This window comes from Thalassophryne amazonica, chromosome 3 (assembly GCF_902500255.1).
Source record: "Thalassophryne amazonica chromosome 3, fThaAma1.1, whole genome shotgun sequence".
NCBI lineage: Eukaryota > Metazoa > Chordata > Actinopteri > Batrachoidiformes > Batrachoididae > Thalassophryne > Thalassophryne amazonica.
This window is the reverse complement of record NC_047105.1, coordinates 4,205,626-4,217,819: the sequence shown is the minus strand read 5'-3', so window position 1 is coordinate 4,217,819 and position 12,194 is coordinate 4,205,626. Positions and strand designations below refer to the sequence as shown.

The window sequence follows — 12,194 nt, the reverse complement described above, 5'->3', positions numbered from 1 at the left end:
GCCCAAGCAGAGGGTCAACCCTTTGAGTCTGGTCTGCTTGAGGTTTCTACCTCAGAGGGAGTTTTTTTTTTTTTTTTACCACTGTCTCCTGTGTTCTTGCTCTGGGGGTTGGTAAGGTTAGACTTTACTTGTGTGAAGCACCTTGAGGCAACTTTGTTGTGATTTGGTGCTATATAAATGAAAAACTGAAAATTGGAAAATTGAATTCATGTAAAAAAAAACAAAAAAAAACAAAACACAACAGCAGCATCCTGTTCCACTGACAGTAGCGCCACCTGCTGGTAAAGACAGTGGACCGCAGCTGCTGGAACAGGACAACGTTACTAAACCGACATTAAACAGACCTGTTGCCGCCCACTAGAGGTCCTGTAATGACAGCCCGCCGTCTCACCTTGAAGACTTTGAAGTTGTTCTGCGGTTCTTCTATCAGGTGTCTGATGGCGAAGTGCATCCTCTGCCTGTTCCTGCAGGAGCGCAAAGGAAACATACCACATCACTGGTGTTCTTGTTTTATGTCTCTTATGCATCACACCGTTGGTAATCACATGACCAGGAAAGGAACGAGACTAGAAACAGTCTAGAGGTCACCCGCCAGCTCCTGGTGTGACACGAACACTGTCCACGTCTGTTACATCTCCAGGCCAACAGCGCCACATATCACCCAATGATAAAAACTCAGAATCAAAGCAGCTGCACTGACTAGTTTACACTCTATAAAATTAAAATCATATAAACTACTATTTAATTCTTCATCACTGGTGATTTTCTGTAACAGGCTGGACGTGAGCATTTTATTTTGAAGACATCTCCTTCCTGATAATTAGTGATCAATCACAGTCATGGATCATCTGGAGTCATCTCTGACAGACTACGTGATTAGTCTCACTCACTGCCCCCTGCAGGCCGTGACAGAAACAGCAGGATCCACACCTGGGTCTGTCTTACGCATGTCACAGAAGTGTTTCAGGCTCTTTGGCCGATTCCCATCAAATGGACTTAAAGTGTGGAAACCCTGACACTGCCACAAACACACGGGGTCACATGGGTGTCTGACTGTCAAACTTTCAAATTTGCATAATACAGAGACGGTACAAAGCTCCACATCGCCACACACACACACACACCGCCAAAATAAAAGCCTTCAGAACAGAGCATGAAACTTTTTTTTTCTTTATCAAAACATCAAAGCTCAGTTATTCTAGAGTTCAGTGGCTGAAAACTTGCGCAGTACAAAGTACTGTGAAAAGAGCAGTACTCACCCTGAGAACAGGTCCAGAGGACAGTACAGACTGCGTCTCTTCCACTTCCCGTTGGCCACCTGCAGACGGGAACACAAGCAGCACAGTTACTCTGTCCTCTTACTCTTGGCTGTAGTAGTACTGCCGGCTGTAGTAGTACTGCAGTAGTAGATACCTTGTAATGCTGGTGCATGCAGTAGCGACAGACTCTGGTCTTTATGTCCTTACTGACGTGTTTGCCGGTCGGCAGGAAGCCACATTTAGGCTGAAACACAGAACATCAGCTCAGCGGCACGTGGTGGGTTAGTCAACGTGTTTACTGCGTGTCCAGGTGGCTGATAGTCACTCACACAATTCTGAAAGCAAAAACTACCCCTGAGAATGTGCACGACCTCTGACCTCCTGTTCATGACATCATTACTGTGTGTTACTCCCCGACATAGTAATGAGTTAGTCCTAATACTACTGCTAATAATAATAATAATAATAATAATACTTGTTATATTACACTGAGAAGTGGAACATCTTCTCTCTCTATTTAAGTAAAATGACATCATGTTTTTCGACATGACAGAACGGGTCAAAATATTTTCAGTGAACTGAGATAATCAACGACTCTCACAGACTGCTGCGTATAAAATAACAAAGCCCTCGGCATGATGGGAAAATGCACGACCCACTGATAAGCTCAGATACACGACTCCTGACTGCAGTGTGCACACGTATGCAAACATTACAGCCACATGGCGTTCAGCGCTCAGGACGGCGCTGCCGCGCACCGACATTCATACACCAGGACACAATGAACAAAAGGTCACGACCCCAGAGCACCCTAGAACATCATCATGAAGAGATTATCAAGAAATTCTCAAAATGTGCCCGTTTAAAGCACTACTGTGTGTCTGTGCGTGTGCAGTACTTTGATCTCGATGCAGAGTGGAGGAACGTGAGTTGGCTGGTAAACGGCTGGAGACGTCAGGTTAGGCAGAAACAGAGCGCAGCCGCTGTAGATGTCCATCACCTTATCGCAGCGCCAAGCTGAAATGCACATGTTCAAACGCACATAAACAACACAAAGCATCATGGGAGAAAAAGGCCATCAGGGCCAGCAAGACTGAGATATGATCAAAATCAGATAATGTATTTTCACTCATAGTATGTGTATTTTACAAAAAAAAATAAATAAATAAATAAATCACTCTAATCATTTCTATAAATAATTGAGTTTAGTTTCATCCAATCACATTTCTCCCTGCTGTCTCCGGGTGAAAAGTCCTCTCTGACGCCTTCAGGAAGATTCTTTTTGCTGTGAAAACAAACATCTTTAAGAGTCAGAGTTTGTTCTACCTGGACATGTTCTTTGTAGCCTGCCAGCTGGTGAAGAGCTGCGTCAGCAGCTAATCATCATTCTAGTTAGCTAACTGAAGCTATGGATAACACATAATATAACCTGTAAGTTCATGTTCTAATTCATTTATAGTCTCTTTCTTGGCGTTTAGGTTTGTTTATTTGTCCTTCAATGAACCCACAGGGGTGGACAGCTAGGCTAAGGTAAGCAACTAGGCTAAATAGCCAGTTTTAAGGCGGCACCTTAAGAAGACAATCTCTCCACACCAACACTGATCACTTTAGCATACCGTCAAGTCAGCGAGCTAGCTGTATGCTAAATGTTCTTCAGAAAATTAGACAACAAAAAAAAAAACCCTCTCACTTCAGCTCACCTGGTCTCTGATGTTGAACTTTGATTGACAGCTGTCGGACAAACTCTAAAGGCAGCTTGACCACTTCCTGTGGAGGAAATGAACTCACATGAGAACAAAACAATAATGATCCAGCTGTGTGTTCAGAGTGGCACCTCACCCCGCTGTGGATGAACTCGTCTCCCAGCAGGTGGCTCATCACGTTGGAGCTGAAGTCCACGATGTTCTGGATCTGCCTGAAGGCCTGCTCTGCCGTCTGCAGCCAAACAGGAAACACTTCAACTTCTCTTCTTAATCTGTCCAACAAAGGTCTCAGGATGCAGCCAGAACAGTTTTAATACTTTTGGAGACGCCGCAATGGAGCTAAAGTAAGACACACCCACCCATGTCATCAGGTTATTCAGACTCTGACGAGGACATAACGTTGCGCTGTTTATTTTAGGCTAAAAGCTTGTCATGGTCCCAGCTTAGCTCTGGGAACCAGACTAGACTGATCCACATCATCTGAAACTGAAAAACAGGTTTGAACGTGTCCAAACAAGACATCTGAATTGTGGGTGTGAGTGAAAGGGTGAATGTACATTTATATTGAAGACAATTTATTCAGATTATCTACGTCATAATGTTGATTTTTTTTTTTTTAAATCATTTAAATGCCAGCACCTGAGCGTTACCATCACCAACAGATGCCGTCAGCTCTCTTTGACAAACGTGACCTCTGTTTCAGACATGAAGTGCATGAAAATAACTTGCTGACAGAGAGCTCGTCCGTGTTCCAGACCAGTGGTTCCAGTCCCACTTCACCCCAAAAACCACCAAAACAAACTCACAAACTGTAGAAAACCGAACAGAAAGTCAGTCCTTCATCAGAGGTGAATCAGGATAAAGATGAAACAAGAATTCTGATCATACTGATTCTCAAGATCACACTGATTCTGATCAGAATAATCAGTGTGATCTCCCCTAAATGGATCAGAAGAATTCTGATCCATTTAGGGGAGGTGATGGTCTAGTGCAGGGGTGGCCAAGTTCGGACCGAACTTGGCCACCCCTGGTCTAGTGGTTAAGGTGTTGGGCTTGAGTCCATAAGATCATGGGTTCAAATCCCCGCCTGACTGAAAAATCACTAAGGGCCCTTGGGCAAGGCCTTTAATCCCCTATTGCTCCCGGTGTGTAGTGAGCGCATTGTATCGGGGTGAATGTGAGGCATAATTGTAAAGCGCTTTGAGCATCTGATGCAGATGGAAAAGCACTATATAAATGCAGTCCATTTACACTGATTCTAAATAAATAACAACAACCTCTGCTAATAAAACTAAAACAATGGCAATCATAAAAAGTTCACTTTTTTCCTCTTTCTGCTCTGTCTCCATCTCACCATGTCCTCTGTATCTTCCTCTGTCTCTTCCTCTGTCTCACCAACCACCTCCCTCAGCACATCCATAAACCTCCTCATTGGCCTCCCTCTTCTCCTCCTGCCTGGTGGCTCCATCCTCAGCATCCTTCTCCCTATATACCCTGGGTCCCTCCTCTACTCCTTGTAACTGCATTATTCCACTGGGTTCCCTCTCATTCACACACGTAGCTACTCAGTCTTGCTCCTACTGACTTTCATTCCCCTGCTCTCCAGAGCATATCTCCACCTGTTCAGGCTAGACTCAACCTGCTTTTGACTCTCTCTACAGATCACAATGTCATCTGCAAACATCATAGTCCATGGAGACTTCTGTCTGATCTCATTCGTCAACCTGTTCATTACCAATGCAAACAAGAAAGAACTCAAAGCTGATTCTTGGTGTAATCCCACCTCCAGCTTGAACGGCTCTGTCCTTCCTACTGCACATCTCACTGCTGTCACACTATCCTTGTACATGTCCTGCACTACCCTCACATACTTCTTTGCCACAGCAGACTTCCTCATACTATACTCCAACTCAGCTTTCTCTAAATTCACAAACACACAATGTAACGCCTTCTGGCCTTCTCTATACTTCTTCATCAGTATTCTCAGAGCAAACATTGCATCTGTAGTGCTCTTTCTCGGCATGAAACCATATTGCCACTCACAAATCTTCACCTGTTTTCTAAGCCTAGCTTCTACTACTCTTTCCCATAACTTCATGCTGTGGCTGATCAACTTTATGCCTCTATAGTTACTGCAGCTCTACACATCACCCTTGTTCTTAAAAATAGGAACCGGCACACTTCATCTCCACTCCTCAGACGTCCTCTCACGTTCCAAGATTTTATTAAACAATCTGGTTAGAAACTCCACTGCCATGTCTCCTAGACATTTCCATGTCATCTGGGCCAACTGCCTTTCCACTCTTCATCCTCTTCATAGCTGCTCTAGTTCATCCTTACTAATCTTTCGTACTTCCTGATTTACTCTCGCCACACCATCTAGCCTTCTCTCTCGTTTTCTTCATTCATTAGCTCCTCAAAATACTCCCTCCGCCTCCTCAACACTCTCCTCTCTTGTCAGTACATTATCATCTGAATTTAAATGTTAGCATGTGGCTTTTAAATTTAGCACAAACCAAGAAATTAAGATCTGAAAAATAAATTTCAAGGTTGTGAATCTTATTCATCTCAAAATAGTTGTTTTTAAAACAATGGAAAGATCACATTAATCTCATAAACTCTGTTATACTGAGAAATGTTAATTTGTTGCTTTCAGGTTCTTCAAGAATTGTGGTTGCTGAATTTCCTCAGGAAATCTGGCAATGCAAGTCACATCTTTAGTTGTGGTTTTGTCAGTTTTGTCAGCAATGAACATGAAGAGTTTCATGATACATTTCTGCTGTCAGGTCAGAGGTCATTCAGCTTCAGGCCCTTCAGATCACATGATCACCTGAAGTATAATGGTGCGGGCGGTCTGACATCAGCCCTGCTGACATGTTGACTATAGAACCAGTTCTGTGTGTGTGCTCAGGATTAGTGTACGTACGTGCGGGCGCACGCACGCACACACACACGAGGATCTGACTCATAGGTTTGAATTCTTTTTTGTTATTTGCCTGCAGACCAGGTCCAACCTGACAGGAACATGGGATTCTGGATTGGATCCAGATAAAGTGGCGGATTGACAACACTTCCAAATCAACCTTTTTTTTCATTAATTTTCAGGTTGGCCAACAAATACTTTCTTCCTCCAGCCTGTGACACTTTAAAATTAATGTACTTAATTTTTTTTTAACTGGTTTCTATGTAAAACAGTTTCAAACTGAGTTTATACCAACTCTTAATGTAGATTTATCTTTTACTCATTTTGTCCACAGGAAGCTCTTTTTGTCTATTCAATTCATAGTTGCTTAAAACAATATTACTGCTTTGTGAAACCCTGGTTGTTACACCAGGATCTAAATCTGAAACTTTATCCAGATCTGGATCCAGGATTTCATCACCACTTTTTCTCAAGAAACTTTTCAGAAATCAAAGCTGATGTCTTGATGAAAACTGAGTGACACGTGTCATATCAGTGAAACCTGGTTCAGAACTGGATCTGGAGCACTGCCGCTGACCCAGTTTAGAAGAATTATAAACATTATTTACATTCTTCTCTAAATGCAAACACTGAATCAAAGTCCAAATATCTGTAATTTTAGTTTTAAATGATTTTATTGTGTAGTTATTATTGATCAGATTAGTTCCTGACTAAAAGTTGAAGACTCCGTGTCGGTTTAACCATAACAAGTTTAACCATAACCTCAATATTTACTGGAACTAACAAACTAGTGATGTGCTTCATTTTCGTCTTCTTTTTTCTCTCCACAGCCACAACAAGTTAAAGATTTTTTTTTTTAATTCTCAAACTGTCAAATCTGAGAAGGACTCAGTTTTATCTCAGAAAACCAGGGATGATTTTTGTGCAGTGTCTTGAAATATGAGTCTGTTATTTACATAAAGAATAATAAAAATTAATAAAAACAAAATTATAAAATAAATAAGAAAAACTAGCAAGATTTTCCTTTTTATCGTGTTTGTTGTGTAAAATGTTGAAGCACTGAGCATGTTTATATAATTACCACGGCAACGTGACAGTGCCACGTGTCACCTGCCAATGGCGGTGATTCGGCTGTAATAAGCACATGTCTACCGTCGGTGTGAATGTAGCGTCAGCGGGTTCTGGTTCAGGATTAGAAACATTTTTATCTCATCTGAGGAATATTACAAAGAAAAATGCTTTTCATAAAATACAGAAAAAAATTTTGGCGTCTCCCCGCGCTGAACATGGTGACACCAGCTGGTGATTACGTGAACACTGAGCTAACGGGTGGCAACAGACGTCAGTACCTGTGGCGGGTTTTCAGAATCCTCAACCGGATACTTCAGCAGACGCAAAACTTTGGAAATCTACAAAAAAAAAAAAATGAAAGACTTAGTGAGACCAACAAACGTCACAAGTAACACGTTCACATGCCATAACAGGAACTCACCACTGTCTGCACGACACACACGAACAAGTGAATGTTGTAAACAACGCAACACAAAACATAACTAATGTAACGCAATCAAGATGTGAGGCAGCAATAAAACATAAAAAAATATTCAGTTTACAGGAAACGGAAGATGAACACCGAAAATCGGCTGCAGCTGTTCCTTGATAAAATATTCATAATAATATAAACTAGACCTGCCAGCAGGTAAACACAGGGTCCAAGACCCCCAACACGGACTGCCTCCCGAGACCCGCAAGGACCACGTGACTCACAGTGATGCAGTGGCGAGACATGGGCCTGACCCCCAGAGCCACATGGGTGATAACACTCTTTGCCTTCAAGTGGACCAAATCTAACTAAGACGTCCATATTTTCCAGTATGTCCACTTAATCACAGCCTTTGCTCCATCATATGCATGAGGTGCTCGACGTCCAGGTACAGCTGCGCTCATATGTTTACATACCCTGGCAGAATTATTGTTTATTTGGCCATTTTTCAGAGGATATGAATAAGAACACAAAAACTTTTTCCCTCAGTCATGGTTAGTGGTTGGCAGTGGTGGGCAAAGTTCCGATAATCCGATAACCGATAATTATCGAAGATAAAGTTTTCATAATCGGATTATTTTTCAGATAACTATGAAAATCATTATCGGACTAATTATCTTCCGATAAATTTTTGTCCGATAATTTTTAGACCAGTAACGCTGTAAACAAAGCTGAACACCTATAACTCTTAGAAAATTTAAAATCAGTTGAACACCTCCCCCTCTAGCTGCCACCTTATCATGGTGGGGGAGTTTGCGTACCCGGATGATCCTAGGTCTATGTTGTCGGGGGCTTTGTGCCCCTTGTAGGGTCTCCCAAGGAAAACAGGTCCTAGGTGACGGGTCAGACTAAGGGCAGTTCATATGCTCCCATGACCAGTAAAAAAATCAAGAACCGAGACGTCGACTGGTATGGCGGAGCCGGGGCCCCACCCTTGAGCCAGGCCTGGGGCTGGGGCTCACGCACGAGCGCCTGGTGGTTGGGCCTTAGCCCATGGGGCCCAGCCGGACTCAGCCCGAAACAGTGACGTGGGCCTGCCCTCCTGTCGGTTCACCACCTGCAGAGGGGGCCATGGGGGTCGGGTGCAGAGAGGATTGGGTGGCGGTCGAGGGCGGGTGGCCCGGCAGCCCGGTCCGCGCTCACAGCCCCTGGCTGTTGGGACGTGGAATGTCACCTCGCTGGGGGGGAAGGAGCCTGAGCTTGTGCAGGAGGTTGAGAGATACCGACTAGAGATAGTCAGGCTCACCTCCATGCCCAGCTTGGGCTCTGGTACCCAACTCCTGGAGAGGGGCTGGACGCTCCACTTTTCTGGTGTTGCCCACGGGGAGAGGCGGAGAGCTGGGGTCGCATTGCTTATTGCTCCCCAGCTCAGTTGCCATGTGTTGGAGTTCACTCCGGTGAACGAGAGGGTCGCGTCCCTTTGCCTTCGGGTCGGGGACAGGTCTCTCACTGTTGTCTCGGCCTATGGGCCGAGAGGCAGTGTAGAGTACCCGACCTTCTTGGAGTCCCTGGGAGGAGTACTAGATAGCGCTCCGACTGGGGACTCCATTGTTCTCCTGGGGGATTTCAACGCCCACATGGGCGGCAACAGTGAGACCTGGAGGGGGGTGATTGGGAAGCACGGCCTCCCTGATCTGAACCCAAGTGATGTTCAGTTGTTGGACTTTTGTGCTAGTCAGTTTGTCCATCACGAACACCATGTTCGAGCACAAGGGTGTCCATAAGTGCACGTGGCACCAGGACACCCTGAGCCGGAGGTCGATGATTGACTTTGTAGTCGTATCATCTGAACTTTGGCCACGTGTCTCGGACACTCGAGTGAAGAGAGGGGCTGAGCTGTCGACCGATCACCACCTGGTGGTGAGTTGGATCCGCTGTTCGGGGAGGAAGCCGGTCAGAGCTGGCAGGCCCAAACGTATCATGAGGGTCTGCTGGGAATGACTGGCAGAACCCTGTGTCAGTGAGGTGTTCAACTCCCACCTCTGGGAGATCTTCTCCCAGATCCCGGGGGAGGCTGGAGACATGGAGTCCGAGTGGACCGTGTTCTCCACCTCCATTGTCGATGCGGCCGCTCGTAGCTGTGGTCACAAGGTCTCTGGTGCCTGTCGCGGCGGCAATCCCTGAACCCGGTGGTGGACGCCGAAAGTAAGGGATGCCGTCAAGCTGAAGAAGGAGTCCTACTTGTCTTTGTTGGTAGGTGGGACCCCGGAGGCAGCAGACAGGTACCGGCAGGCCAAGCATGCCGCAGCCCGTGCAGTCGCAGAGGCAAAAACCCGGGTCTGGGAGGAGTTTGGGGAGGCCATGGAGGAGAACTATCGGTCGGCCTCGAAGAAATTCTGGTAAACCGTCCAACACCTCAGGAGGCGGAAGCAGCTCTCCACCAGCACTGTCTACAGTGTGGGTGGGGAGCCGTTGACCCTGACTGGGGATGTTCTCGGGTGGTGGAAGGAATACTTCGAGGAACTCCTCAATCCCATCGTCACGTCTTCCGAAGAGGAAGCAGAGACTGGGGACTCAGAGGCAGACTCATCCATTACACAGGCCAAAGTCACCAAGGTGGTTAGAAAGCTCCTCGGTGGCACGGCTCCTGGGGTGGATGAAATCCGTCCTGAGTACCTTAAGTCTCTGGATGTTATGGTACTGTCTTGGCTGACACGCCTCTGCAACATTGTGTGGTGGTCGGGGACAGTGCCTCTGGACTGGCAGACCGGGGTGGTGGTCCCTCTGTTTAAGAAGGGGGACCGGCAGGTGTGTTCCAAATACAGGGAGATCACACTCCTCAGCCTCCACGGTAAGGTCTATTCCAGAGTACTGGAGAGGAGAATTCGACTGATGGTCGAACCTCAGATTCAGGAGGAACAGTTTGGTTTTCGTCCTGGTCGCGACACACTGGACCAGCTCTACACGCTCCATCGGGTGCTCGAGGGTTCATGGGAGTTCGCCCAACCAGTCCACATGTGCTTTGTGGATCTGGAGAAGGCGTCCGACCGTGTCCCTCGGGGAACCCTGTGGGGGGTGCTCCGGGAGTACGGGGTCCGGGGTTGTTTGCTAAGGGCTATCCGGTCCCTGTACGACCGCAGCAGGAGCTTGGTTCACATTGCCGGTAGTAAGTCAGACCTGTTTCCAGTGCACGTTGGCCTCCACCAGGGCTGCCCTTTGTTACCGGTTCTGTTCATTATCTTTATGGACAGAATTTCTAGGCGCAGCCAGGGTGTAGAGGGGGTCTGGTTTGGGAAGCACAGAATCTCGTCTCTGCTGTTTGCGGATGATGTGGTTCTGTTGGCTTCCTCAAAATCAGGACCTTCAGCATGCACTGGGGCGGCTGGCAGCCGAGTGTGAAGCGTCTGGGATGAAAATCAGCACCTCCAAATCCGAGGTCATGGTTCTTGACCGGAAAAAGGAGCTTTGCCCTCTTCAGGTCGGTGGAGTGTCCTTGCCTCAAGTGGAGGAGTTTAAGTATCTCGGGGTCTTGTTCACGAGTGAGGGACGGATGTAGCGTGAGATCGATAGATGGATCGATGCAGCATCTGCAGTGATGCGGTCGCTGTATCGGACCGTCGTGGTGAAGAGAGAGCTGAGTAGGGGAGCAAAGCTCTCGATTTACCGATCGATCTACGTTCTGATCCTCACCTATGGTCATGACATTTAGCTCATGACCGAAAGAACAAGATCGCGAGTATAAGCGGCCGAGATGAGTTTCCTCCGCAGGGTGGCTGGGCACTCCCTTAGAGATAGAGTGAGAAGCTCGGTCACTCAGGAGGAGCACGGAGTCGAGCCGCTGCTCCTCCACATCAAAAGGAGCCAGTTGAGGTGGCTCAGGCATCTTATCCGGATGCCCCCTGGACGCCTCGCTGGAGAGGTGTTCCGGGCACGTCCCATCGGGAGGAGGCCCCGGGGAAGACCCAGGACACGCTGGAGGGACTACATCTCTCGGCTGGTTTGGGAACACCTTGGGGTTCCCCCGGAGGAGTTGGGGGAGGTGTGTGTGGATCGGGAGGTCTAGGCAGCTTTGCTTGAGCTGCTGCCCCCGTGACCCAACTCCGGATAGCGGAAGAAAATGGATGGACGGATGGATGAACACCTACCTGTTAAACGTTTTGTAGCAGATGTGTAGTTCTACCCTCTGCAAAAAGAGGAGAGCTGCTTCTAGAAGAAACCGCTCTATCCTCTGAAGGCACAGGAGAACTGGTCACAAAAAAAAAAACTCATTTCTTTTAACCCCATACTGATACGACGGCAATATCACCCAAGTTATCCAGAGGCATACATTTTTAACTTATGGTTCAACTTTTAACCAAACTAATTTCAAACAAGTTATTTAAATTAACGTCTGAAGTTTTATAAAGTGAAAATATATGTTTTAGTTTTAAAGTAATGCGCTAATTTTTAAGGTTTTAGTGGGGGACTATTGGCCTTGTAAATGTAATTTCCACTACACCATTGCCTTACAATATAAAGCGCCTTGGGGCAACAGTTTGTTGTGATTTTGTGCTATATACATGTGCTCTGATGTCACTGTTTATCTCCATAGGAACTACCCAAACAATCTTTCATACAAACTGTTTAAAGGGACATTACAGTGTTGTGGGGGAAATTACGGCAACAGTGTGGGACAACTACATTTTGTTTAAAAAAATCACAACAGTTGTATGACATTGAATACCCCAATTATGTTTTGATTATTTTACTGATATTTTATTCAGAGATATTTTAAAACATTAGAAAAAAATGTTTCTTTACCATTCATTTTTATCATTGAAGATCAA

The 12,194-nt window shown here is 46.1% G+C and overlaps 1 protein-coding gene across 2 annotated transcripts in view; it reads right to left on the bottom strand.

The window, feature by feature from the left end:
* Positions 1–12,194, bottom strand: part of ippk (inositol 1,3,4,5,6-pentakisphosphate 2-kinase) — a 56,763-nt gene that overhangs the window by 32,541 nt on the left and 12,028 nt on the right. For both annotated transcript variants that reach the window (XM_034164800.1, XM_034164791.1), the window contains exons 2-8: positions 7,235–7,294; positions 3,099–3,194; positions 2,960–3,026; positions 2,158–2,276; positions 1,414–1,503; positions 1,260–1,318; positions 392–464 (exon numbers count right to left, since the gene is read on the bottom strand). In XM_034164800.1, the coding sequence (XP_034020691.1) occupies positions 392–464; positions 1,260–1,318; positions 1,414–1,503; positions 2,158–2,276; positions 2,960–3,026; positions 3,099–3,194; positions 7,235–7,294 (564 nt within the window). The remainder of the gene's footprint in view (positions 1–391; positions 465–1,259; positions 1,319–1,413; positions 1,504–2,157; positions 2,277–2,959; positions 3,027–3,098; positions 3,195–7,234; positions 7,295–12,194) is intronic.